General features: G+C 35.1%; 7 protein-coding genes and 1 pseudogene across 10 annotated transcripts; 6 read left to right on the forward strand and 2 right to left on the reverse strand.

Annotated features, from left to right (window-relative positions):
- On the forward strand, positions 2729-6638 carry LOC109124429 (UPF0400 protein C337.03-like). 2 transcript variants are annotated; one of them, XM_010516072.1, is made up of 8 exons: positions 2729-2926; positions 3325-3437; positions 3775-4022; positions 4137-4256; positions 4384-4552; positions 5134-5273; positions 5356-5391; positions 5647-6638. In XM_010516072.1, the coding sequence occupies exons 2-8, from the start codon at positions 3362-3364 to the stop codon at positions 6415-6417; spliced, it is 1560 nt and encodes a 519-aa protein (XP_010514374.1). In that variant the 5' UTR covers positions 2729-2926; positions 3325-3361; the 3' UTR covers positions 6418-6638. The 2 variants fall into 2 exon arrangements, with proteins under 2 accessions (XP_010514374.1, XP_010514375.1); XM_010516073.1 differs by having other exon boundaries at positions 2729-2910.
- Positions 6804-12631, forward strand: LOC104790343 (membrane-anchored ubiquitin-fold protein 4). 2 transcript variants are annotated; one of them, XM_010516075.2, is made up of 4 exons: positions 6804-7055; positions 7363-7554; positions 8145-8315; positions 12223-12631. In XM_010516075.2, exons 2-4 carry the CDS (start codon positions 7425-7427, stop codon positions 12279-12281), a joined length of 360 nt encoding a protein of 119 aa, XP_010514377.1. In that variant the 5' UTR covers positions 6804-7055; positions 7363-7424; the 3' UTR covers positions 12282-12631. The 2 variants fall into 2 exon arrangements, with proteins under 2 accessions (XP_010514377.1, XP_010514376.1); XM_010516074.2 differs by lacking the exons at positions 6804-7055; positions 7363-7554; positions 8145-8315 and adding exons at positions 10621-10868; positions 11176-11367; positions 11958-12128.
- On the forward strand, positions 8922-10451 carry LOC104790342 (abl interactor homolog). The gene is made up of 3 exons (XM_010516077.2): positions 8922-9086; positions 9169-9204; positions 9460-10451. The coding sequence occupies exons 1-3, from the start codon at positions 9030-9032 to the stop codon at positions 10228-10230; spliced, it is 864 nt and encodes a 287-aa protein (XP_010514379.1). The 5' UTR covers positions 8922-9029; the 3' UTR covers positions 10231-10451.
- Positions 12837-14216, forward strand: LOC104790345. The gene is made up of 2 exons (XM_010516078.2): positions 12837-13683; positions 13785-14216. The coding sequence occupies exons 1-2, from the start codon at positions 13500-13502 to the stop codon at positions 14123-14125; spliced, it is 525 nt and encodes a 174-aa protein (XP_010514380.1). The 5' UTR covers positions 12837-13499; the 3' UTR covers positions 14126-14216.
- LOC104698671 (NAC domain-containing protein 62-like) lies at positions 16591-17193 on the forward strand. The gene has a single exon (XM_010414088.1). It carries the CDS (start codon positions 16666-16668, stop codon positions 17191-17193), a length of 528 nt encoding a protein of 175 aa, XP_010412390.1. The 5' UTR covers positions 16591-16665.
- On the reverse strand, positions 17590-21143 carry LOC104790346 (actin-related protein 2-like). Of its 2 annotated transcripts, none has more exons than XM_010516081.1 (15): positions 20959-21143; positions 20568-20678; positions 20021-20155; positions 19838-19909; positions 19672-19750; positions 19497-19546; positions 19316-19419; positions 19149-19217; positions 18989-19052; positions 18560-18628; positions 18375-18458; positions 18221-18279; positions 18076-18142; positions 17903-17986; positions 17590-17797 (listed from the first exon to the last, which is right to left on the reverse strand). In XM_010516081.1, exons 1-15 carry the CDS (start codon positions 20998-21000, stop codon positions 17717-17719), a joined length of 1170 nt encoding a protein of 389 aa, XP_010514383.1. In that variant the 5' UTR covers positions 21001-21143; the 3' UTR covers positions 17590-17716. The 2 variants fall into 2 exon arrangements, with proteins under 2 accessions (XP_010514383.1, XP_010514382.1); XM_010516080.1 differs by lacking the exon at positions 20021-20155 and adding an exon at positions 20302-20436.
- Positions 21881-22474, forward strand: LOC109133283 (annotated as a pseudogene).
- Positions 23223-24905, reverse strand: LOC104790347 (transcription factor TCP20-like). Its single transcript, XM_010516082.2, has one exon. It carries the CDS (start codon positions 24597-24599, stop codon positions 23598-23600), a length of 1002 nt encoding a protein of 333 aa, XP_010514384.1. The 5' UTR covers positions 24600-24905; the 3' UTR covers positions 23223-23597.

Here is a 26829-nt window from a genome sequence, read left to right on the forward strand (position 1 = left end):
AATTGGAGCATGACTTTGTTTTGGTACGTTTTTCATTAAAAATGATTAGAGAATCACTTAATTTAATTAAATTAACTTATAGTTTTAATTTATCTAAATGACCATTATACTCTTGGGTCGATCACTTAAAACTAACCGGGTCGGGACGCGGATCCTCTTTGACCCGAGAATAGAAGAAAAAAAATTTGCAGATCTGATTGTTCTCCAGATTAATAATTTTCGGATCCTGTATATTATTTGATTCAAGAATAGTTAAACACACAACCAAACAGAGGTATAATCCCTATAAACAAGGAAACTAGTATCAGAGTATTTAATGGCTTCAGTAATATCATATTTAACCCCTATAATTATTATGAATATTAATAATAATGAGAAATATTTAATACTTATCAATTGTGACTTTGTTGTTTCCAAAATAATCAATAGATTAAATACGAAATTGTATATATATATGTAAACTAATTTGATTTGCTTTTATATTGTGAGATATTTACGGAAACAACAAATCAACATAATACAATTAAATAAAACAAATCATCATTTAGTTTAGATTTTCAATATTTCCTTAATGAAATTATAGTAATTAATTATGATTAGTATAGATGGAAAGAATAAAAAACGCAGAAATTATATATATGTAAAGTTGTAAACTAATTTATAGAAAAGGTGTATTGTATATCCCACATCGACTAAATATTTTGGAATATGGTTGATAATCACTATAAATATATGACTAATATGTTTTGAGTACAAATGAGCAGGAAGCTTGATTTATCAGGTATCCTAATTTAACAGTTTAATTTGGTTCTATATTTGAGTATATTTAATATATCAAATATTAACTTCTAAATAATAACCTAAATATACCTAATCTCATTATAAATACAATAGTTTTTTAACCATTGAAATATCTCAGACTAAAATTTAACAAGCAACTTCTCCTCTTTTGACGACAAACCAAAATAAAGAAAAACTCATTCTCTTACAAAACTACTATCCGATATTGCAGTGTGTCTATCTTTTTACAAAACTACTATCCGATATTGCAGAGTGTCTATTTTCTTACAAAACTACTATCCAATATTGCGGTGTGTCTGTTTTCGTGAAAAGCTACATTCTACAAACTACTTACTCTATTAGGATTTCTAATTTACTGTATAACCCCAATTATACAAATAAACATTATATAAACAAATAAAATAAGTCAAAATAAAAAACTACATTACAAAAATGCAAATTACAAAAAAAACTAACTAACAAAATATATAATCCCTTGTTGTAGCACGGGGTATCACCTAGTACATTCTTTGTAACAAAAGCTTACTTATTCCTTACACTTAACTACCAATAACCATAATCAAAAATATTAATTAGAGAATTTACTACAAAATACACTTGGTTTTGTGTTTTAAAATTCATTGGGGAAACAAAAAATGAACATAGTGAAAACATCACAATAACAAGTAAACGAATTGATGTTTCTGACGTTGAACACTTATCCCTGAAACAATTATAACATGAGTTTTCTTTTTTTGATTTGGGGTCCAAGATCTTAATCATTTTTACAAAGATTATTCCATACCAGGCCCGACGATAGGGAGGTGCAAGAGGTGCTTTTGCACCAGGTCAAATTATTTATAAAAAAAATATATAAATTTTTAAGTTTTTTAATGTTTTAATATTTTGACAAACAAATCCCCAAATTTCTAAAATCTACAAATAAAACCTCTGAAATATATATATAAATAAAATTTGGTACCAGAAAACTTACGCTGGCCCTGTTCCATACACAATTTCTACAAAAACGTTATCCTGTTTGGATTACATTACACAAACAAATCAAGAGGAGATATTATTTTCATTCAAACCTTAAAATGAGAATACAATTATGACAAAAGAACGAAATCATGTGTAATTCAGTTTATATTCGCTAGAACCAGCGAAAAGATGAAAGAAATTATAACAGTAAGAAGATATAATACTACTGATGAATATTTACACAAGTATGATTTTTCCTACCGAATTTTAAAATAAAATATTTCAAGTAAGATATCTCGATGACAATCGATTTTAAAGATTCCGTAACAATGATTATATAGTTTTATCAAGAACAAAAAAAATTCCTAGATCCTTAAAACCATTAAAATATTGTGCAACAAAATTACAAAAAAAAAATATAAACATCGTTATGATGTATTCCAAATTAGACAGCAATTTTTCATTAAGATAAAATTAAATAAAGCTTAAAATTTTTAATTTCTCCAAGAGGTTTTGGAAAAATGCAAAACATAGACCAAAAATCTCTTTATCTTTTAACAACAACCATCAACATGCTTTTTTCTACATCATAAAAACCATTATTGCAACTTTAGCATGTTAATGAAGTCAATGCATTTGTATATATATTTTTAAAAGAATAAAATTTTACTTTTCTTTTGGATATGTATTATTTTCAAAATCTTGTTTAACGGTTTGATAATAAGATGAAATCAACTATATCCATAATCTAGTTCTCAGACACTACATACGTAGTATGAACTTTTAAGATTAGAAAAGCCTATAAACCTCCTCCGACGTCGTTTTGTTACAAACTGGACTTATTTATATTAATTAAAGGCCCATCAACTTCATAAGGCGTCGTTTTGTGAAACATCTGAGTTTGGGCCCAATAACGAGACCTAGACCCATAAAAAGAATATAATAATCTCCCGGTGGTTCATCCACATCTAACGACGACGAACATTACTTCCGAAATTTCCCAAAACTGCAAAAAACTTCTCCGGCAGGTTTTTGGAGACATTACCGGAGAACGGCGCCGTTTTTGTTAATCGGGATTTTTCTATATCAATCGTTGGCTCCTTCACTGCTTGCTTAATGTTATAGACTCATCGCAACAATCTTCTACTTGTGATTGCTTCTCTCTGTAATTTTAACTCCTCTTCACGCTCGTTTGTTTTTTTGCTTTCTATTGAAATTAGTCTCTTTGTTATCTCTCGTAAATTAGGGTTTATACAAGTGTTGATGTCTAAAGCGATGACCTTGTCTTGTTTATGCACTTCCTTGTGGTTTTTTTTTGACTAGTTCTCGCTTAGTCTTATGGAAATTATTTGTGCTTGTGCAGTAGAAAAAATTATAGCTTTTTTTTCCGGAATTTATTGGCTAATGAATCGTATTTTCACTTTGTGATTCTCAATATTTTCTAATACTAATCAAAGTTTTGACCTTTTTTTTTTTTTTGTTTTCTTTTCCATTGCTTCGATTGATGATGACTCTAGGGTTTTGACTTGTTTTCTTGTGTTGTTTGTCTCTAAATTTGTGAAGGGGTGCACTGGTTTTTTGAGCTGGTGTTGTTGAAACAATGGGTAGTTCATTTAACGCTCAGATATTAGTTGAGAAGCTTGCCAAGCTCAACAATACGCAAGCAAGCATTGAGAGTATCCTCTTTTGTTTCTACTTGTTTTTTATATATCTGTTTCTCTTATTCTAGATTTGGTTGTAATTTTCGTAAGTAGTATCTTCTTAATGAGAGTAATAATGGTATAAGATGGAAGTTTTGGTATGTTCTTGTCAAGCAAATTATTGTTTATTTTCGCCAGGATTTCCTCTAAATTCTCACAGTTTATACTGATTTTGGATTTGGTGTGTGATAGCAGTGGAACATATATAATTCTGAACTCTCCGTTTAATGTAAAATAGTTCCCCTTTGCTTAGTTACATGTTTTATGTCTTGTATCCTATTATGTTGTGTATCTCTTCCTTGACAGTATACAGCTTTATCACATTGGTGTATCTTTCACATGAACAAGGCGAAACATGTTGTAGAAACATGGGGTAGACAGTTTCACTGTGCCCCGCGTGATCAACGTGTGGCGTACTTGCACCTCGCGAATGATATCTTGCAAAATAGTAGGCGAAAGGGTTCTGAGTTTGTAGGTGAGTTCTGGAAAGTACTCCCTGAGGCTCTTCGTGATGTGATTGAAAATGGTGATGACTTTGGAAGAAAATCTGCACGTCGATTGGTACGTGAAGCCAACTTTTTATCTACCATTTGTTTTTCTGAATTCAGTTATTGAAATGATTTTAGGACTTTGACATGAGAACTGCATTGCTAATTATCGTAATCTCTCTTCAAGGTTAATATATGGGAAGAAAGGAAAGTCTTTGGATCCCGTGGACAAATTCTCAAAGAAGAACTTCTGGGAAGACAGCCTGAAATTGGAACCAGAAACGGAACTCTTGTGCCCCTTAAGCTTGTAAGTCAGAGTTTATATATAAACATTTTCTTACCGTCATTTGTCAATTAGGTCCACTGTTATGTGATCATTTCTACTTTGGAGTTCTTCCATGATAGCAACATGATTAACTTTGTTATTGTTGCAGTCTGTTCAACAGAGACAGGCAAATGGATCTACACTGGAGAAAGTAGTGTCTGCTGTTGAAGTTCTTCACGGCGTTCACGTTGATGAGGATGCTATTGTTGGAAAATGTACTAATGCTTCTAGTTACCTTGAGAAAGCAACACAAGAGATTGAGAGAGATCTTAGTTCAGGTATCACTGTCCACTGGCTGCTACATTGCTGCAAATATATTGATATATGTTTTTTCTTATCAAGTGACAAGCCACACAGCTTTAGATTTTTCTACATGCGCTTGTTCTAACAACTCAATTTATTTGGTATCTGTTTTACCACACTCTTTTTGTATTAGATTTGTGATCTTTAAAGTCGCTTAGCAATTTAGTATTTGGTCTATATGTGATCTTAAAAGAACCACCACATTTGGATCCTTAATTTCATCATGTTCCTCTCTTGTGTTTCCATATAAATTTTTCACCTGGTGGCTGTTACCATTTGTGTCATAGCATTTAATGGTGAGAGAACTTACTCTCACCATTAGGAAGAGAATCTACAAATTTATAAGTCCCCAATACCCAATCAGAATATATATTTGCTGGTTAATTTTGGATCCCGAAAAAATTTCTGATTTGTTGAACTGGTCTATATATATATATTTACTGTTTGTTGATACGTTATACTTCTTCACTTCTAGGATAGAGAAAATCCAGTTCTTGTTCAAGCATCCCCTTATCAACGTTTCAGTATCTTACTTATTAAGTGTTGCCTTAAACAGGACACACCTCTGGGCCCGCTGTAGTAAAGGAGGTGCAGGGACAACATGCCATACTGAGAGACTGCATCGAACAGTTAGGGACAATGGAGACATCCAGAACAAGTCTTATCTCTCTTCTGAGAGAGGCTTTACAAGAACAGGTTTCCATTTGTTCAACTGCTTAGAAAAAATTATCTTTGAGTACTCCTGCCATATAACCTCACCTTTATTTATTTTGTCCAGGAACTCAAGCTGGAGCAAGTTCGTAACCACCTTCAGGTTTGTATTCGTACTAACAAATGTTATCTCCACACTTCACACACTATATACATTTCAATTCACACAAACGTGACAACCTTATAGCAATACTTTTCGAGACACATTTGTCTAGTTTTCGAGCTGGTTTAGTGAGTTAGGTCGAGGAAGATAGACCCAACTTTAAATAGGGGTCTTCTTGGTTGTTTTTTCCAAACAAAAAGTTGCCATATCTTGATGCTATTTAGTTAAGTGATATCCATTGTGCTATGATTTCAGATTGCTCGGTTTCAATCAGACCGGACTGGTAATCTCTGCAGACAGCTTCTAGACCATGGCGGTAGTTCACAGCCTCCTGCCCCTGCTACAGAAGAAGAAGAATCAAAAGAAGCCATCAAAAGTTCCTCTGCTGCAGCAGCACCGCAAAACTTCACACACAGTGATGTGGAACAATCTGCTCCGGTCATGTTTGCTTCAAACCCAACTCAATCAGTTGAAGACCCAAGAAAAACTGCAGCAGCCGCAGTAGTAGCTAAGCTAACTGCATCAACTTCCTCAGCAGAGATGCTCTCCTATGTTCTCTCCTCATTAGCCTCTGAAGGCATCATCGGAAATAACAACCCACCTGCTGTTACAGAATCTCCGTCATCCGTCGATTACCCATCAGAGAAAAGACCCAAGCTTCAAAACCATGACCAGTCCTATCTCCCGCAGCACCAACAGAATGCTGCAACGACATCCTCCAGCACGCCCCCACCAGCACTTCCACTGCCACCACCACCATCGTTCCAGCTCCAACCTCAGTTCTTGCAGCCCTTACAGCCTCCCGGGCCTGTAAACCAAACACCATTCAACTACACCATAGCAACCACTTCTGCAACCACACAACCGCAACAACAACAACAAGGTCCTTGGGTTCCTGGGCTTACTCCACTCTCAACAACAACCTCTGCTCCATCCGATAATTCATACCAGAAGTTTCAAGGACAAGATGGTTTCTATGGGGTCAACAACTCATCAGTGCCTATGACACCTGTTACCCGGCAGTAGAGTAAATCTGTTTCTAGGGGGCTCGTTCATATAGCAAAGAGCTCCTTTTTTATTTGGTTTTTTGTTGTTACATATAGTTTTGATGGGCGATTAGGATTTTATGTTCTTAAAATGTGCTGTGTATGCTTTCCTAATTGTGCGGACGCCTAAATTAAAAGGCTTCTGTAAACATTCTTTTACTTTTATACTGTGGGAAAAAAACAAAAACCTCTTCTTTTACTTTTACTGTGGGAAGATTCCATAGTTTCTTCTCTCTGAAATTTACATGGACTGGAGGTCAGATTGGACCAAGTTTTAAAGTCTTATGGTCAAAACGCCGACAATGGTTTGCCTTTTGACTAATAAAGAATGATACTTTTCCACATTTTTCTTGTCTTTTTATCCTATTACTCTACTCGTCAGGGATTCCCTGTAACGCGGCAATCCTAAAGAAAGATATATCAGAAAATTTTTGAGAGATGCAGAGAGGCAGATAGCTGTATTCTCATAAGCATAACTTCAAGATTAGGTCACAACCCCTTTTTTTTGTGGTTTTTCTCCTACTTCTTGGTTCTCCCCTCTCCCAAGAAGCGAACCTTAGCAGCAAACCCAGATAAAAAAACAGACTTGGACATTTGGATTTGCGTGTCTCGTTTCAGGTAACATTTGTGTCTTTTGTTAGCTTTTTCTGATGGTTTTTAGGAGCTTAGGTCGCTGATATGAGTTCCAAGTTTTGATTTTTCTTTTATTTGTCACAATCTTCTATTCTTCTTGTCCTTCTAGTTCCTTTGGTCCAAGTTCTTGATTTTGACTATAGTCTATTTGATCCTTCAAATTTTTGACTGTTCTCTTCTCACTGTTCTTCTCTAAATATTCTTGTTATTTGGTCCAAGTTCTTGATTTCTATAATAACTGAAATTCAATTATTGATCTTTTGTAACTTTGAGAATCTTGCTGTGCTTATAGGTCTCATTTTGGGTTGCTTCCTCCTGGTAAGAGTTATATTGTGGGAGAAAGAGAGAAATCAAATGCCGGAGGAAGATTTGGTTGAACTTAAATTCCGGTTATATGACGGTTCAGATGTTGGACCCTTTCAGTATTCTCCAACTGCTACAGTCTCAATGCTAAAGGAGAGAATTGTCTCCGAGTGGCCTAAAGGTGAGCACTTAGCAGAGTCTTTTGGTTTGCTTTTTCCACTAATCCGTGAAGAAGTTAAAGTGTGATACTAACTACTAAATGCACTTGTGGATTTTGGCTTTAGAACGTTAGCTTCAGCCATTTTTCAGTTTCTTCACTTGTGCCTTGATAGACAAAGTTCAGACACAAGTCATAGGCTTATCATAGGATCTGATCGAATTACTAATCATTTGTCTTAAACTAGAAATATAAGAAGGAAGTTACCTATTGCTCTTTTAAAAAGGTTACTCGAGCTTGTGATCTCTGTTTTAATAGTTTCTACGCCTGTGGCTTGATAGACAAAGATCAGCTCAGACAAAAGGCATTTGTATTGGTCTTATTCTATTACTAATCACTTGTCTTAAACTACAGAACATATATTTAGACACTATAGGGACCAATACGGTTCTGATTCTTTTTAGCACAATTTCACATTCTTACTCTTATGCTTTCAACAAAATCTTTCATTTGTCACATTTGTTTCCCCATTGTAACTTATTTTTTTTTTCCATCCCCCATTGTAACTTATTAACTAATCAAATTTGGGTGTTGATTGAATGTGATGTCTGTAGACAAGAAGATTGTGCCAAAATCAGCTAGTGACATCAAGTTGATAAATGCTGGTAAGATATTGGAGAATGGTAAAACTGTTGCACAGTGTAAAGCTCCATTTGATGATCTCCCTAAATCCGTCATTACAATGCATGTTGTTGTGCAACCGTCTCCAACGAAAGCAAGACCAGGTATTGTTCTTTTTACACACATTTTTGTTCTTATCTNGATCTTAGTTCAGGTATCACTGTCCACTGGCTGCTACATTGCTGCAAATATATTGATATATGTTTTTTCTTATCAAGTGACAAGCCACACAGCTTTAGATTTTTCTACATGCGCTTGTTCTAACAACTCAATTTATTTGGTATCTGTTTTACCACACTCTTTTTGTATTAGATTTGTGATCTTTAAAGTCGCTTAGCAATTTAGTATTTGGTCTATATGTGATCTTAAAAGAACCACCACATTTGGATCCTTAATTTCATCATGTTCCTCTCTTGTGTTTCCATATAAATTTTTCACCTGGTGGCTGTTACCATTTGTGTCATAGCATTTAATGGTGAGAGAACTTACTCTCACCATTAGGAAGAGAATCTACAAATTTATAAGTCCCCAATACCCAATCAGAATATATATTTGCTGGTTAATTTTGGATCCCGAAAAAATTTCTGATTTGTTGAACTGGTCTATATATATATATTTACTGTTTGTTGATACGTTATACTTCTTCACTTCTAGGATAGAGAAAATCCAGTTCTTGTTCAAGCATCCCCTTATCAACGTTTCAGTATCTTACTTATTAAGTGTTGCCTTAAACAGGACACACCTCTGGGCCCGCTGTAGTAAAGGAGGTGCAGGGACAACATGCCATACTGAGAGACTGCATCGAACAGTTAGGGACAATGGAGACATCCAGAACAAGTCTTATCTCTCTTCTGAGAGAGGCTTTACAAGAACAGGTTTCCATTTGTTCAACTGCTTAGAAAAAATTATCTTTGAGTACTCCTGCCATATAACCTCACCTTTATTTATTTTGTCCAGGAACTCAAGCTGGAGCAAGTTCGTAACCACCTTCAGGTTTGTATTCGTACTAACAAATGTTATCTCCACACTTCACACACTATATACATTTCAATTCACACAAACGTGACAACCTTATAGCAATACTTTTCGAGACACATTTGTCTAGTTTTCGAGCTGGTTTAGTGAGTTAGGTCGAGGAAGATAGACCCAACTTTAAATAGGGGTCTTCTTGGTTGTTTTTTCCAAACAAAAAGTTGCCATATCTTGATGCTATTTAGTTAAGTGATATCCATTGTGCTATGATTTCAGATTGCTCGGTTTCAATCAGACCGGACTGGTAATCTCTGCAGACAGCTTCTAGACCATGGCGGTAGTTCACAGCCTCCTGCCCCTGCTACAGAAGAAGAAGAATCAAAAGAAGCCATCAAAAGTTCCTCTGCTGCAGCAGCACCGCAAAACTTCACACACAGTGATGTGGAACAATCTGCTCCGGTCATGTTTGCTTCAAACCCAACTCAATCAGTTGAAGACCCAAGAAAAACTGCAGCAGCCGCAGTAGTAGCTAAGCTAACTGCATCAACTTCCTCAGCAGAGATGCTCTCCTATGTTCTCTCCTCATTAGCCTCTGAAGGCATCATCGGAAATAACAACCCACCTGCTGTTACAGAATCTCCGTCATCCGTCGATTACCCATCAGAGAAAAGACCCAAGCTTCAAAACCATGACCAGTCCTATCTCCCGCAGCACCAACAGAATGCTGCAACGACATCCTCCAGCACGCCCCCACCACCACTTTCACTGCCACCACCACCATCGTTCCAGCTTCAACCTCAGTTCTTGCAGCCCTTACAGCCTCCCGGGCCTGTAAACCAAACACCATTCAACTACACCATAGCAACCACTTCTGCAACCACACAACCGCAACAACAACAACAAGGTCCTTGGGTTCCTGGGCTTACTCCACTCTCAACAACAACCTCTGCTCCATCCGATAATTCATACCAGAAGTTTCAAGGACAAGATGGTTTCTATGGGGTCAACAACTCATCAGTGCCTATGACACCTGTTACCCGGCAGTAGAGTAAATCTGTTTCTAGGGGGCTCGTTCATATAGCAAAGAGCTCCTTTTTTATTTGGTTTTTTGTTGTTACATATAGTTTTGATGGGCGATTAGGATTTTATGTTCTTAAAATGTGCTGTGTATGCTTTCCTAATTGTGCGGACGCCTAAATTAAAAGGCTTCTGTAAACATTCTTTTACTTTTATACTGTGGGAAAAAAACAAAAACCTCTTCTTTTACTTTTACTGTGGGAAGATTCCATAGTTTCTTCTCTCTGAAATTTACATGGACTGGAGGTCAGATTGGACCAAGTTTTAAAGTCTTATGGTCAAAACGCCGACAATGGTTTGCCTTTTGACTAATAAAGAATGATACTTTTCCACATTTTTCTTGTCTTTTTATCCTATTACTCTACTCGTCAGGGATTCCCTGTAACGCGGCAATCCTAAAGAAAGATATATCAGAAAATTTTTGAGAGATGCAGAGAGGCAGATAGCTGTATTCTCATAAGCATAACTTCAAGATTAGGTCACAACCCCTTTTTTTTGTGGTTTTTCTCCTACTTCTTGGTTCTCCCCTCTCCCAAGAAGCGAACCTTAGCAGCAAACCCAGATAAAAAAACAGACTTGGACATTTGGATTTGCGTGTCTCGTTTCAGGTAACATTTGTGTCTTTTGTTAGCTTTTTCTGATGGTTTTTAGGAGCTTAGGTCGCTGATATGAGTTCCAAGTTTTGATTTTTCTTTTATTTGTCACAATCTTCTATTCTTCTTGTCCTTCTAGTTCCTTTGGTCCAAGTTCTTGATTTTGACTATAGTCTATTTGATCCTTCAAATTTTTGACTGTTCTCTTCTCACTGTTCTTCTCTAAATATTCTTGTTATTTGGTCCAAGTTCTTGATTTCTATAATAACTGAAATTCAATTATTGATCTTTTGTAACTTTGAGAATCTTGCTGTGCTTATAGGTCTCATTTTGGGTTGCTTCCTCCTGGTAAGAGTTATATTGTGGGAGAAAGAGAGAAATCAAATGCCGGAGGAAGATTTGGTTGAACTTAAATTCCGGTTATATGACGGTTCAGATGTTGGACCCTTTCAGTATTCTCCAACTGCTACAGTCTCAATGCTAAAGGAGAGAATTGTCTCCGAGTGGCCTAAAGGTGAGCACTTAGCAGAGTCTTTTGGTTTGCTTTTTCCACTAATCCGTGAAGAAGTTAAAGTGTGATACTAACTACTAAATGCACTTGTGGATTTTGGCTTTAGAACGTTAGCTTCAGCCATTTTTCAGTTTCTTCACTTGTGCCTTGATAGACAAAGTTCAGACACAAGTCATAGGCTTATCATAGGATCTGATCGAATTACTAATCATTTGTCTTAAACTAGAAATATAAGAAGGAAGTTACCTATTGCTCTTTTAAAAAGGTTACTCGAGCTTGTGATCTCTGTTTTAATAGTTTCTACGCCTGTGGCTTGATAGACAAAGATCAGCTCAGACAAAAGGCATTTGTATTGGTCTTATTCTATTACTAATCACTTGTCTTAAACTACAGAACATATATTTAGACACTATAGGGACCAATACGGTTCTGATTCTTTTTAGCACAATTTCACATTCTTACTCTTATGCTTTCAACAAAATCTTTCATTTGTCACATTTGTTTCCCCATTGTAACTTATTTTTTTTTTCCATCCCCCATTGTAACTTATTAACTAATCAAATTTGGTTGTTGATTGAATGTGATGTCTGTAGACAAGAAGATTGTGCCAAAATCAGCTAGTGACATCAAGTTGATAAATGCTGGTAAGATTTTGGAGAATGGTAAAACTGTTGCACAGTGTAAAGCTCCATTTGAAGATCTCCCTAAATCCGTCATTACAATGCATGTTGTTGTGCAACCGTCTCCAACGAAAGCAAGACCAGGTATTGTTCTTTTTACACACATTTTTGTTCTTATCTAATCTTGTTTGTGGAAGAGTTTTCTTGAGCCTTACATCTTGTTTTTCTTCTCTTACAGAGAAAAAAATCGAAGAGGAAGCCCCACAGAGAAGCTTTTGCTCATGTACCATCATGTGAGTAAAACAACAAGTCCCAAATCTAAAAATCTGAAAGAGTTAAGCTTTGCTTCTCTGTGGTTTTGCTAGAAGACCCTAAAAACTTGAACTACCATTTTCGCGCTTCATATTCTATATATTCATCACAAGTTCAAAAAAAGCATCATCAATGGCGTTATAAAGCTGGTCTATTAGAGTTGTTATCTTTTGTTCTGAAGAAAAAAACTCTTGTTTGGAGCATCCATTATAAAGATAAGAGTTTTGTCTTCTATTTTGTTTCCATGAACTAATTCTACTATTCTAGTATCTTTGTAAACATATCTTGTATGGTTCTGTTAATCTTTAGTACACCTTAGACCTGTCTTTCCTCTATCAGGACCCGCCCAAAACTGTATCCAAACACCTTGATATCTATTCAGTGATCGGTCCATCACTTACCGGAAAAAAACAGTACAAAACGTTCACAATTTGTGGTTCTTTAGTTGCAAACACTTTCATCTTTCATATGTACTATATGGTCCATACATAATAAAAAGACAGAAGTGGCATTTCCTTTCTCATCACTTTCCACTTCCAAAAAGCCTCTTTTTTGGGATGTAGGTTTACAAAACTGAAACCCACAAAAAGAAACACAGAGCATGAGATCTCAATAAATGTCCTCGCACCTAACTAGTCACTGTCCCCTACACTATCTCCCACTTAATTCCCTCATTTATAACATTCACTTTCACTGAGTGTCTCTCCACTATCTTCTCTGCTTCTGTCATTTAATTCTATTCACCTCCTCTCATTTATAATCTTCACTCCAAATGCGCCTTTCTTTGTTCTCCCATCACTTTCTCTCTGATTGTCTTGTAGGGCTAGACAAATCATCCCATTATACCTGCTTCGATTCAGTATAACTATTTACTTTGGTTCGATCCGAAATTCAGATATCCAATCCATTTGCTAATTGCTACATAAACATCATATTATAAACTTATTTACTTATTAGTTTAGATAATCATAAGTTATTTTTCAGACCGTTTAGTTTCCAACCTATTGTTGATAGACACGTTTGTATAAGTATAACACTCGCTATATATAAAAAGAAACTTTGATGCTATTTCAGTAGAGTTGTATCCATCTCTTCTCTTATCTGAAAACTATTTGTTTCTTCTTTCTCCACACACATATTGTCCACTACTTAGATCAACCACATAAACAAACAAACCAAACCTGAAACTTGTTGTGGTCAAAGATGAAGAAGAAATCACTGATAATGTTTTCCTTGATTCTTCTGCAATTTCTGCTCGTAAACTCTACGTCTCCAAAAGATTCATCACCAAAACCAAAACCAGCTGCAGAAATCACTATTATGGGTTTTGTTTACTGCGATGTCTGCTCCAACAACAGTTTCTCCAAACACAGTTACTTCATGTCCGGTAATTCAAAAAAAAAACATAAAACCTCAGCAAGAAGATCTCTTTAACTAATTAATGCTCTTCAAAAAAGCTATATATGTTTCTAACGTTTCTTGACACAGGTGTGGAAGTGGGAGTTATCTGCAGATTCAAAGCAGCTTCGTCAACAACGAGTGAAATTATAGCATTCTCTGCAAACAGAACCACCAACGAATTCGGACTGTACCAGGTAGCCATAACTTCTCTAGACTGTGCCGACGTAGACAGTCTCGCAAGTTCTTGTCAAGCGAGTTTGGTCGGAAGAAAAAGCTTCTCGGATTCTTCTTGCAACATTCCTGGTTATAGAACCACGACGGATCAGGTTGTGTTTAAGTCTAAACGTTCTAATTCCTGTGTTTATGGATTCAATGCTTTGAACTTCAGACCATTCAAGAGGAATCTTGACTTGTGTGGCAAGAAATAGGGTTTTAAAAACTACAGAACTTATCTTTCATCTGGTATCGACTCTGTTTACTTTCTACTCAGAGATATGAATCTTTCGTATGTTGTCTACATTTAGCTTTGGTTACTACACAAGATTTGTATTTTCTGTGTCCGCCAAATCTGTTTTAAACTATTAGTATGAAGATAAATAAGATGAGGAATAATTTCAGTTCACACAATGTAAAACATGAACAGAGGATGTAAACAAACTAAAATGCCAACGTACGATGGGTATTGAAGTGGAAATAGATTGGATAATCCGGATTAGTGTTTTTGGGTCCACCAAATTGGATATCCTGAATATATTAATCCAAATCCGAGCTCCAACTATTCGGATCCGGATCAGTGTTTTTGGGTTGATTTAAGTACCTTGATCCAAATTGGATCAATTAGTCTTTCTTTTGGCAAAAAAACTTCCTTGCGTAATATGGCTTAAATATACAAACCAAGTAGCAACACAACACAACACAAGATAAACATTTTCTTGTATTTGCTTTTGCTTTTAAGACCGTGTTTTGGCTGATTGAAGTTTGTGGTTGAGTTTCTAAGGATATATAATTGTTATTTAATTCTTTCAGATATGCATTGTATTTGGCATATTCTTGATGGGTTCTATCGCGCTATCGGAGGGCTGAGGACTGTTTCCTAACAATGAGTCCGGCCCAAGAGAATCCTCTGAGGCCCAAATAAGTATTTGGAGGAAGAGAAGAGTATTTCAGTCTTTTAAAGTAACGAACCGACACAGTTTCCTATAGATAACAACGTACGGCGCTTAATCGAGGGGATCAGAAAAACGCTACAGAAATCATTAGCTATTAGCAGTAACAACTCGTCGAAACGTAAATCGACGAGTCGTGAACCCGTCTATTTCAATTCTCTGTCACTCGTTCTGTTAACTACCGTTGTAATCCGGATTTTTATCTAAGTTAAATAAGAAAGAGTCGACCTCTTTTTACCGAAGTATAAATATCTAATTGTGACCGATATCAACATCAACAAGGACGATCATCATTCAAGCTAAAGAAAGACTACAAGGTTTACTCGTAGAGATTAGTACAACAACACAAAGAAGATTTGGATCATTTTAAAACGGATGTAATAGTATTTGTTATGCTCTCTTAAATATAGCCTTTAGATAAGCATTCTCAAGAAAATGCTGATGTGTCGTCGTTAGAGAGCTCGAGACAACAATGAATTTATTGTCCTCATTTTTATGGATATTTACACATAATTGTTATCGAATGATTAAGGAATATTCCTTTACAATTAATTAAAAAACAAACATTTCAATTTTTAAATTTATTTTAATCATTTTATAACATATTTCCCCTATATATTAATAGATAAGCATTCTCAAGAAAATGCTGATCTGTCGTCGTTAGAAAGCTCGAGACAACAATGAATTTATTGTCCTCATTTTTATGGATATTTACACATAATTGTTATCGAATGATTAAGGAATATTCCTTTACAATTAATTAAAAAACAAACATTTCAATTTTTAAATTTATTTTAATCATTTTATAACATATTTAATTATCTAAATATAAAATCATTAGATCTATAACATTTTCAAAAGTGGAATTTATTCATATATTAAAAAAATGATTACTATTCACATATTTAAAGTTTCTAAAATAAAATTATCACAATAATCATTATTATAGGGAATTGACTTATTTAATATTATTGGTATAATATTTCACGGGTGAAACATACTAACATAAAATAAAGATTTTTTAAAAAAAAAAATCTTGCATAGGTTGAAGAAAGAGCGGGTTATACAAAGATTTAGTTGATATATATATTAGTTTGATCTAAACATATTTTCACGGGTTTATATATATTTTTACAGTAACAAATTTTAGATCACAAAAATAACATTACTCATAATCTTAATTTTACGAGGAAGATTTATCCCGCACATTAGTGCAGGTTGTTATCTAATGTATATACGTTTTCTACAGTGTTTGATTATTGAAGATATCGAATTGTTTCCCCAAGTTGATTTGTTGTTTAAATGTTTATCAAATAAGTTATTTTGAAGGAAACAAAATGATTTTTATATAAAATGAAACAATGTAATTATAAATGGCCTCGTAAAAGATGGAAATATTCTAGAACTTACATTAAGATATAGAAAACAACAAGTCTCTAGTATAGTTTTCGTTATTTCCTTATTCTAGGATATGGTTTATTATTATTGTCAGAATCATACTAGGATATGAATAAGAAGTATAAATCTATAAATAGGATATGATTTATTATTGTCAGAATCATACTAGGATATGATGATTAAGAGGTAAATCTATAAATAGTAGCGCAAGTGAACAAGTTTTTTTTATTCAATATCCGATCAAATAACAAACATTGTTCTGTGTTTTTCTAGAGTTCTAGTTACGTTCGTATAAGCCATTCTTCTCTGATTCACGTCCAGGCGTAATCTTTTTGTTTTTTTCTTTGTTTCTTTGATTCACACAGTTTCGACCTTTTGATCTTTGTTTCATTGCCGAGAAGAGAATGGAGCCAATAATAAACAGACCTCTGCCTATAGGAGTCGTGTTTCGTCCTACAAAGTTTGAGATGGCAAATATCTTTTTGAAGAAAAAAGTTTTGGGACAGAGCATAGAAGCTCCTAGGGTGCCTGGAGATTGCCACGATATCTTCTCAAGACGCCTTCGTGATTTGCCAGGCTATCCAAGAGAAGAGCATTGGTATTACTTCTGTAGAAGACGTCGTAACCAAGTTACTAGTAGTAACCTCTGGACACCAACCGGAGAAGAGACCAATGTGTTAGATCCCAAGAATCGGAGACTAGTTGTTGCTACCAGACGTCGCTTTACTCTCCTCGAGAAACAAGAAGAAGAAGGAGAATATGATTGGTTCTTGGATGAAATAATACTCCCACCAGCAGTTTCACATTCTGATTGGGTTTTGTGCCATATCTTGGGCAAGAAGATTGAACCCGAAATTGAATATTTTCCGCCCTTAATCGAATCTGAGTACGACGAATACGAATCGGAAGATGAAGAAAGTGTTGATACATAACCCTGCAGCAGAGGTTTTGGATCTTCTTAGAGAGCAAGACGATGAAAATAATCAGGGTTTTTTTTTCCAAGTTTTGTATCGCCGATACAGTTACCTTGTGTGTTAATCTATCTTATAGTGAGTGTCGTAGGATCCGATGGGGATCTCCACTTTTGTGTGGTTTTTTTGTTTTGTTTTTGTTTTGTTTTGCTGCTTATGATGATGTTGGAAGCTGTTGGGTTGGATTTCTATAAATTCTTATGTATCATCATGTCTCTATCTGTTATTGTTAGTAGTTAAAACATAAAACAGAGCACAAAGGACGTTTTCTACAACGTTAATTTGATTATTGAAGATCGAATTGTGGATCCCTCATTAACCAAAAGCACTCTAACTTTGAAACCTAAAGTACTGACATGTTAAAAGACAGAATATAATTAAATCAAATTGTATATTCCGGATTTTTCACAAATAATGCAACTAAATTATCCAGACTGTAGAAGAAAAAAGAAAGAACAGCTTGGAGTTTTGATTTAAAAAAGTTTTAAGCTTGTCCCATCTTGTTTAAACAATTGATCCCTTCTTCCATATAGTCCTCCCTATTGATCCAGAACTCTGGTGCGTCCTGCAACATTAACCAGTTGACAGAATCCAATTTCTCTTAACATCAAATCATTTCAAAGACTGTTGAAAAAAAGAGAAAAAGCATTGAACTCTTTCTTTTGTTTACCTTCATGATTCCTGCAAGAACAGCACCTCCGAGGTATACCATGTGTTTCCTTCTCGGTGGATCTTCGATTCGCAATCTGAGTTTCTGATTGATAAAAGAAACCGGAATTAAATGTTAAACCCTAAGAGATAATGAATAACAAAGAAACCGGAAGTTATTAGGATATTTTTTACCTTCAAGCCATCTTTGTTTCCTTTAAGAACTGTATGGAGGTACCGATCCTGGATTTCTTTCTCAAGACTGAAACAAAAACAACAGAGCACAGAAGAGATTACAACATAAAACCATGAAGCTTGAAAAAGAAATATATATACGAACCGGCTAGGTAATCCTGGGTACATGGTGCTTCCTCCGCTTAAAACTATGTGTTGGTAGAGCTGTGAAAAAAAAAAGATTAAATGGTTTAAGCAATCTATAATGATTTGTTTTGGATCATTCTTCTGAAATACTAAGCAAGTGTAAGCAAACATACCATCATGCGGTTATCAATATCCATTTCTTGAATACAGCGGAACACCATGTCTGCCATTCCATCACCTTCAACATCAATGAGTTCCTGAAAAAAAAGATTTCGTTCTGAGATAAGCCTCGAGATTCTTGGAGGGTTGAACATATTCAACATGAGAATATTAGCAAAGGAAGAAAATTGAGGTTTACAGGTGTAAAAAGCGCTTCAGGTGCTTGGAATCTTTCCGTGCCAACCTTGATGACCCTCCCATCTGGAAGCTAATCACAGTACAAAAAACACAACAGATCAGTAGTCCGGAAAGACGATAGTATCATTTTTGAGGCTGCAATTGGTAAAGTACGAAACTTTATCGACTATCGGATGACAGAGCACTAAAAAACAAACGAGATGCCATGAAAACAAAAGGATAATAATAATACTAAAAAAAAAGATGGCAAGAATCTTTAACTTTCTTTACGGACTCAAGTTTGATGAGAATTTTCTATCTTATTTGGTTCTGATCATGAGTTTAGATTCGAATAAGCTTAACCTACACTAGTTTCTGTTTCTTTCCTCTAGTTGCCCTAGAAATTTTAAAAATTACCACTCCTGACAGGTTCATAGAATAGACAACTTACAGTATAGTTCTTAACAAGGATGGTTGTCTCAAGCCCAAGTTGAGACTCTCTCTTGTAATCATAGCTGCAAACAAAGCCAAAACAAATAGTTTATTCCCTCGTCTTGTAATGCATTACTACTCAGATATTAGAGTGAATCATTGAAGAGGTCTTTGCATGCCTTATATAGCAGAGCTTCTCTTTAATTTCTCTAACTGTCTCAAAGTCAGCAGTCTTATTCATCGCGTATCTGTTCAACAAGCAATTTTTAATTAGATAAAACATCTCAAAATATCAACAAAATGTTACTTAAGCTTCAACATGTGAGTATATGAATGAGTTTCTCACCCTCGTCGAGAAAGTAGATCAACGAGATACGCTGTTATGTGTCTACCAGCTACATTCATTCTTTTTGTAAGATGAGGGAACGAGTAGCCGTCAACCACAGGAACCTAAGATGTGAGCCGAAGACTGTTAAGTGCTCTATTAGCGAAACTCGATCTCAAATATTATAGTGTTTGTAGCTTACCACATGAGTAACACCATCACCAGAATCAATAACCAAACCAGTTAGCAAACCTGAAACCGATAGTTCAACACAGGAAGAAAAATATCAAAGAAGTGCGCAAAACCCCTTTTAACAGGTGACTGTCTATATAAACACACGAAAGAAAATTTAAACCTTCAATAATCTCCATAAGCACCTTGAGCATACAGAGTTAAAACGGCTTGGGTTTGAATGAAAACGCCAGCGAAATTGTATTTCTCAAACATTGTCTCGATCTGTTTTACAACACAAACAAGTCATCACTACAACAACCATCAAAGCAACTTTCGATTTTCTCAACCAAAGACGTGACATAACCGTACCATTTTTTCACGATTCTTTGAGGGATTAAGAGGTGGATCCGTGAGCAATATCTTACAATCTGATGGATTGATCTGTTTGTTTAATCACACAATAGGGTTTAAGAGTAAGTCAAGAAACATGGAACCAAAAAAATAGATATGAAGAAAACAAAATCGCCAGAAGAAGCAGGAGAAGAAAATTACTTTCAGTTCGTTATAGAAAGCGTGATTCCAAACATGTTCCATATCATCCCAATTCTGCACAATACCGTTGTGGACAGGATAATTTATATCCAACTGATGCCGAAGCTCAGCGCAAGTCTCCCCAACAACTATATCCTAAGATGAAACAAAACCAAACATAGATGAAATCAAACTACACATATCACCTCAGTCAAAAATGATATCAAATGTTATGTAACTAAAGATCTGATTTGGCTGATTTATAACTAACATATATATANGAAGCAGGAGAAGAAAATTACTTTCAGTTCGTTATAGAAAGCGTGATTCCAAACATGCTCCATATCATCCCAATTCTGCACAATACCGTTGTGGACAGGATAATTTATATCCAACTGATGCCGAAGCTCAGCGCAAGTCTCCCCAACAACTATATCCTAAAATGAAACAAAACCAAACATAGATGAAATCAAACTACACATATCACCTCAGTCAAAAATGATATCAAATGTTATGTAACTAAAGATCTGATTTGGCTGATTGATAACTAACATATATATAAACAAACCTTGACTTGCTGCTCCATGAGTGATTCTTCATACCGAAGCAAAGGCCTTCCCACGACACAGGGGAAAACAGAAGTTGGGAAATTTTCTCCAGCAAATCCACATTTTACATACTGACAAAATTTGCCAGCAAACAAAACAATCTCACATTAGAGATTCATAAACATAAACTAGCCACATATCAATAAAAATACGATCTTATACATTCCTAAGACATGAGAGTTTTCAAATGTTCAACTTTAAGACAACTAGATCCTAAACAAGCCCAGAAAAGAAGCAAAGGTGAGATTTTTAACGTAACCCAGATAAGATATGGAATGATTGATAAGTTTCAACTAAGGATCGGAGTCTGAACAACGGAAAGAAGATATATAAAGGAGAGAAGACGATTACGCCGGTGCCGTTGTCGCAAACGACGACGTTTTTGTTGTCCATTCTCCTCCGATTCCTATAGAAATTTCAGCTTACGTAAATCAGATTTCTTCGATCTTAGGGAATAAAAGAACTTGTCTTTGAATCGAAGCGAAGAATCACTCTTCTCTACTTTGTTCCGGTCACTGGTCGCGATCGAGAAAACAAATTTGCTAATTCCACAAAACAAAAACAGGTCTGGTCTGGTATTGTTGTTTCCTCGTTTTTCTACAAGAACGCGTGTCGTTTACTGTACGTAAAAACTCCACGTAGTGCAAATTGATAATACACAAACGGCGACTTCTTTTAAGCTACAGATGAAACAAAGAAATTGCTAATGGGCCTAAAACGTGGGTATTAAGCCCAATATAATTTCGTATATGGTCAGATTACTCAAAGTCAAACAAAGATAATTTTGGTTTACTTTGTAATTTTTTTTGTAAGAAGTATTAAGTAAAAAAAACCCCAAAAAAAATATACAAAACCCTCAAATCCAGTCTACCAATTAACACACGTTTCCTGGAAACCCTAAATAGTGGCCACAAAAAAAAAAATTCATATCTTATGGGTATCTGCTGATCTGCTCTGTCTCGATTGCTAAGTGTAATGAATTGTTTCATTCGTATAGGTAATAAGGATCAAGAATTGCAGAATATAACATTTCAGGGTGCTAAGATCGAGACTGCTAACAAAAATCTCATGATTTGTGGCTTTTGGTTGTGAAATGCACTAGTTGAGTTTTATTATTAGTGGAAAACAATTCAATAGTACTACTAGGTAAGTCTTCATTTATTTACTCTTTAGGCTTATAACATTTTTTTTACTCTTTAGGTAAGACTTCATTTATTACTCTTTAGGCTTATAACATTTATAACATTTTTGTGTGGAACTGATTATTCTACTAATGTCCTTTATAGCCATAGAAACAGAGCAAGTTCCTCGTCCCTTTACCATATGTATTATCTTAAATCTCTGATACAATCTCTGCTCCACCAAATGAGCTCTTACAAATGCAGAGTTGCAAATCGTTTAACTGATTGTTTCTCTCTGGACACAGTCACACAGATGGCATGCTGTTGCTTCACGGGCATGGGATGCTCAAGATGAAACATGTGGGATATGTCGGAGGGCTTTTGATGGTTGTTGTCCTGATTGCAAAATTCCTGGAGATGACTGCCCTCTAAGTAAAGTTCTCTGCTTTCATGTCGTCACTTTTATATATGTTACTTAAGATACACACTCTCTCTCCCACACTTACTAGAACATTGCTATTTACTTATGGTAATGAAAAAAAAAAGATAAAACACAACTGCGTGTCTAATACCTTGTTGCTTTGGTGTTAGGGCAGTTTGGGGAGCTTGCAACCACGCGTTTCATCTTCACTGAATATTGAATGGGTGAATTTGCAGACGAGTCAAGCTCATTGTGACATTGTCCAATGTGCCGAAGAGAATGGCAATTCAAGAGTAAGTACATTATGAGGAGGATTAGTCTTTAAGCTCTCATCATGGGGGAGGCTTTGGAATGATCTCATGACGTTGTATGTGGACCATTAGTGTCAAGTTCTGATCATTGCTCAAAAGGTAAGAGCTATAGAGAGCTAGCTTTGTGAATGTTTTTGAAACTTCACTTGATTTGATTGGTTGGACAAATCAGAGATCAGCATCTTTTGGACTCGTTCACTTCCTCTCTTTCCTTTGTTCCGTCAAATTCAAGTAAACATGAGTAAGAAACTTTTTTTGACTCGTTGAACAATTGATACCTATATCTTTAAAAAAGGTAAGGAGTAAACTGTAAAAAACAATTAGCTTCTGTTTATAGATCGAAACTAAATGATGCTAAAAACAGCTTATTTGGTTACTAACAGCAACATTTCCACGGTTAACTTCAAAACATGCACAAACTCAATCAGAGATGCCAAAGGCACTGAGAACAATAACAAGTCTTCAAGTAAGAGTGAAAGGATAGAAACTTCACCATCATTGTGATTTGTGAAATCCATTGCAGCTCAAAGACACTGAGAACATGCAGCAAAGTGTTTACACTCGGCAAACAAAAGTCATAACTCATTCAGAGAGATCGAGCGAAAGAGAAGAATCGATGCAATAGAATGTGCAAAGGAAGTTATAATAGTTTCTTCCATCAATGTAATCTTCATTCAAGGAAGTTATACATTACCATTGTTGTACTATCCAAAAAAAGCCGGTTTCTTCTTGATATTCAAAAGTAACAACACACAGAATAGGTAAAAAAACAAGCCTCTCTGGAACTTAAAGACTCCAAACAAACAAAAAATCTCTGGCTGTGTGTATTAACAAACTCCACCTGCAAGTTCAAACAACAACTGCCAAAAAAAATTATCACAAACACTCAGAAAACAAAAAGTTTGAAGATTCCACTCTCTTGTAGTTGTATCATCATCCTCAAATTGCGGTCAACTGTGTTTTTGCAGAGGTTTCAAGAATTATAGACTACCACTCTCACTCAGTATATTATAACCTTTTCTTTTTTTTTCCTTTTTCTTCTCCATGGTGGTACAAATTACAACAATATTATCACAAAACAAAAAGCCAAAAGCTTTTCAAATCCAGAAGGTAAACAAACAAACAAAACCAATGTTTTTAACGCCCTGAGCCTTGAGAATCATCTTTCTCACCACTCTCTTGCTGATGATCTTCATGGTTATGATGAATATGGTGAAGAACCCTACCTTGAGCTTGAGCTTGAGCTTGAACCTGAGCTTGACTCATCTGTTGATAAATCTGAGTAAAAGACTGTGGATTCAAAACACCAACATTCCCTTCCTGAGACAACCCTAACTCAAGTCCAGGCATCTGATGATTGTTCCCACCAGCACCACCCAAGATAGATGCAAAACTCATAGGTCCAACACCAGGAAAATCAAACCCAGGAAACCCAATTCTATAACCAGCTCCTTCACTCATTAAACCAGTGGTTGGCACACCAGAACCAAACCCAGCTACATTTGGCCACAACCCAGTTGGTAGATTAGACCTAGAAGCTCCTTCACCGCCACCAATTCCCCAATTCGGTGGTCTACCACTACTAGACCCACCACCGTCTACAAGGTCATGACTGATCATTAAACCAGCAGTAAGAGACCCACCTTGATGATGATGGTTAGAGACAGAGGCAGCAGCTGAAGCTAAAGCAGAGGCAGGTATGGTTCCTGAACCAGTGGCTGCAATAATAGAGGGCTCAGCTTGTTGAAGCAGCCACTGGATAGTCTCACCATCAGATTTGTGACCCAATTCTCTAGTCAGTTGAAAAATCCTAGCAGCACAGAGAGCAGGCATCCTGATTCTCCGACCTCTACCTTCGACTTTAGTGTGCCTGTCTTTGTTAGAGCTTCTCTTAGGACCAAGCTGGTTCAGGTTCTGACTCTTCTTGATAGTAGTGTTGTTGTTGTTGTTTGGTTCTTTGTTGTCGGAAGAAGCAGAGACCACGATCTGGAAATCTTTAATCTCAGTAGATTTGCGATTGTCGTCCTTGATGATGTCGTCGTTATCTCCCATGCCCTGGTTCCCCGGTGGTGGATGTGGATGTGATGATGGGTTCAAGAAATTTGGTACTTGGTGTCGATTTAGGTTCTTGGGATCCATCGAAGCCTTTTCTTTTTGTGTGGGGACTTCTTCAGGGTCCAGACTTAATTTAATCAAAATCCTTTCTTTCTCTCTCTCTCTCTCTCTCTCTCTCTCTTTGGATTCAATTTCAATTAAGGGTTTGTGAGAATTGTGACTTCGAGAAGAAAAGGTATCGACTTTGAGAAATTTTAGACAGTGTTTTTTTTTTCCCCTTAGGAATTTACGAATTTAATACTGAAAAAAAAAAAACACTCTCTCCCGTAAGATCCCGATGCAGAATGGAGAAGAATAAAGAAGAGGAAAAAAAGTTACTATCATCTTTCGATCTCACGAAATGGGTCAAAAAAGAAATGAGAAAACACTTAAAAGTATAAGACTTTAGTTTTGTCTTTTTCTTTTTTCTTTCTGTTTATTTATTTATTTACTTTTTGTTTTGTTTTGTTGGTTTACATAGAGAGAGATAGTGAGTTACATAGGTTTCTCACCAAACACTGATACTATAAAAGACCATAAACAGCAAAGTAACCAAACAAATCCGTAAAGGAAAAAAGTAATGACCGTTTCACATTTAAATCAAAGGTAATTGAGAATCTCAAAGAACTGCCACTTCATTTCCCACTAATAAATACACTCAATGACTTTTTGTTTCTTTTTTCTTGTGTAAAACACTTAATGACTTTTGTCCGGAATTTTTTTTTTTTACTTTTCTGTAGGCTAATAAAAAAGTAAATATTTTGTCAAGTATTATTTAATGGTTTGAAGGGAAAAAAGTAGTATTATTCAGTGTAAATGTCAAAAAAATATTAATTTTTGCCAAAATAAAAATAAATGTCAAAAGAAAATCATTAATTTAAAATTATAAAGTAAAACGTTAAACCTTTTGAGATTTTTGATTTAATGTTGATTAAAAAAATTCTATGTATTTGTTTACAGAAATATATATACAAATTTTGTAGAAAATATAGTGAGTTGTGTGGATAAGTTTTATTATCTTAGATATTGTATACTATATCATTCTTTGGATTTTTTTTTATTATTCTTTGGAGTATATTGTATCATTTTGTGTTGTTCATAGATGATATGCTCAAATTTAAACCTTATAGTTACTCTCTCAAATTAAGAGATCATTGTAATACTTAGGGGTCAGATTCCACAAAGACTCAAGTCTACACAAGTTGATTTAAATTAAGAAAAGCAATGCAAAATATTAAATAAAATTGTAAATTCAGAAGATCAAAAAGTTAGGTCCAGAAGGGAATTTCTCAGAAAATTACAAAATATTAAATCAATCAATAAATTAGGATTCAAGCAATTAAAATAAGATCTAGAACTCTAAACTCTTTTGTAAAATAAATCAGTTCTCACTGCAAATATTATCTAAATTTAAAACCAGAAAATCCAAATCTCTTTGTAAAATTCTAGGTTAAATATCAGCTTTAAAACAAGTTTAGATTGTTCACAAAATTACTAAATCAAATCTCTTTGCAAAAAGTAATTTTGTTCATCAAAAGGTTTTATCAGGAAAATCAATTATATTCTCATCTCAATTTATTTTCCTAGGTTATTAATTTCAGATGGCTAATCAATGATTAATATGAAGAACAACCTATGATGAAGATCTCGAAAGATAAATAATCCTAAATAAACAGATCTAATAATTTATAAAAACCCTATGAAAAAACCTGAACCTAACAAACAAACTACTCATACATGTTTAACGAATAACAAAACATATTTCTGAATAATAAGCAATTGAAATTAAAAGAGTAAAGAGGAAGTTTATGAATTCTTCTATACAAAGCAGTTCAGATCTTTTTCTCCTAAAAACTCTCAAAATCTCACAGGGTTGCAAAAAATAAAATTTGCTAGAAAATCAGTTAAGGTTTTTAAAACCTAAAAATATTATATATTTGTCCTAAAACACGTCAAAGACTTGTGTTGCAATTATGGAAAACTTTATGTAAATTTTTGAAACTTCCAAAACTGGCTTCTCTCGTAGACAAACAGTGGTGTCGATCGACACCATCACTCTGAATCGAATCCAACTTCTCTTCCTTGATGAATTGCTCCAAAATATCTCTAATTGCTCCATCTTGCTCCTTTCATGTCAAAATCCTATAAAACATGTAAAGACTTTCAAAGAACCTAAAAACACATTAAAAACTCTAAAAAACTCCTTATATCATGGTTAAAACCCACAAAAACCATGATATATCAATAGATACAAACATTGTTTTAGTGTCTCACA

Source organism: Camelina sativa, chromosome 6, assembly GCF_000633955.1.
Source record: "Camelina sativa cultivar DH55 chromosome 6, Cs, whole genome shotgun sequence".
NCBI lineage: Eukaryota > Viridiplantae > Streptophyta > Magnoliopsida > Brassicales > Brassicaceae > Camelina > Camelina sativa.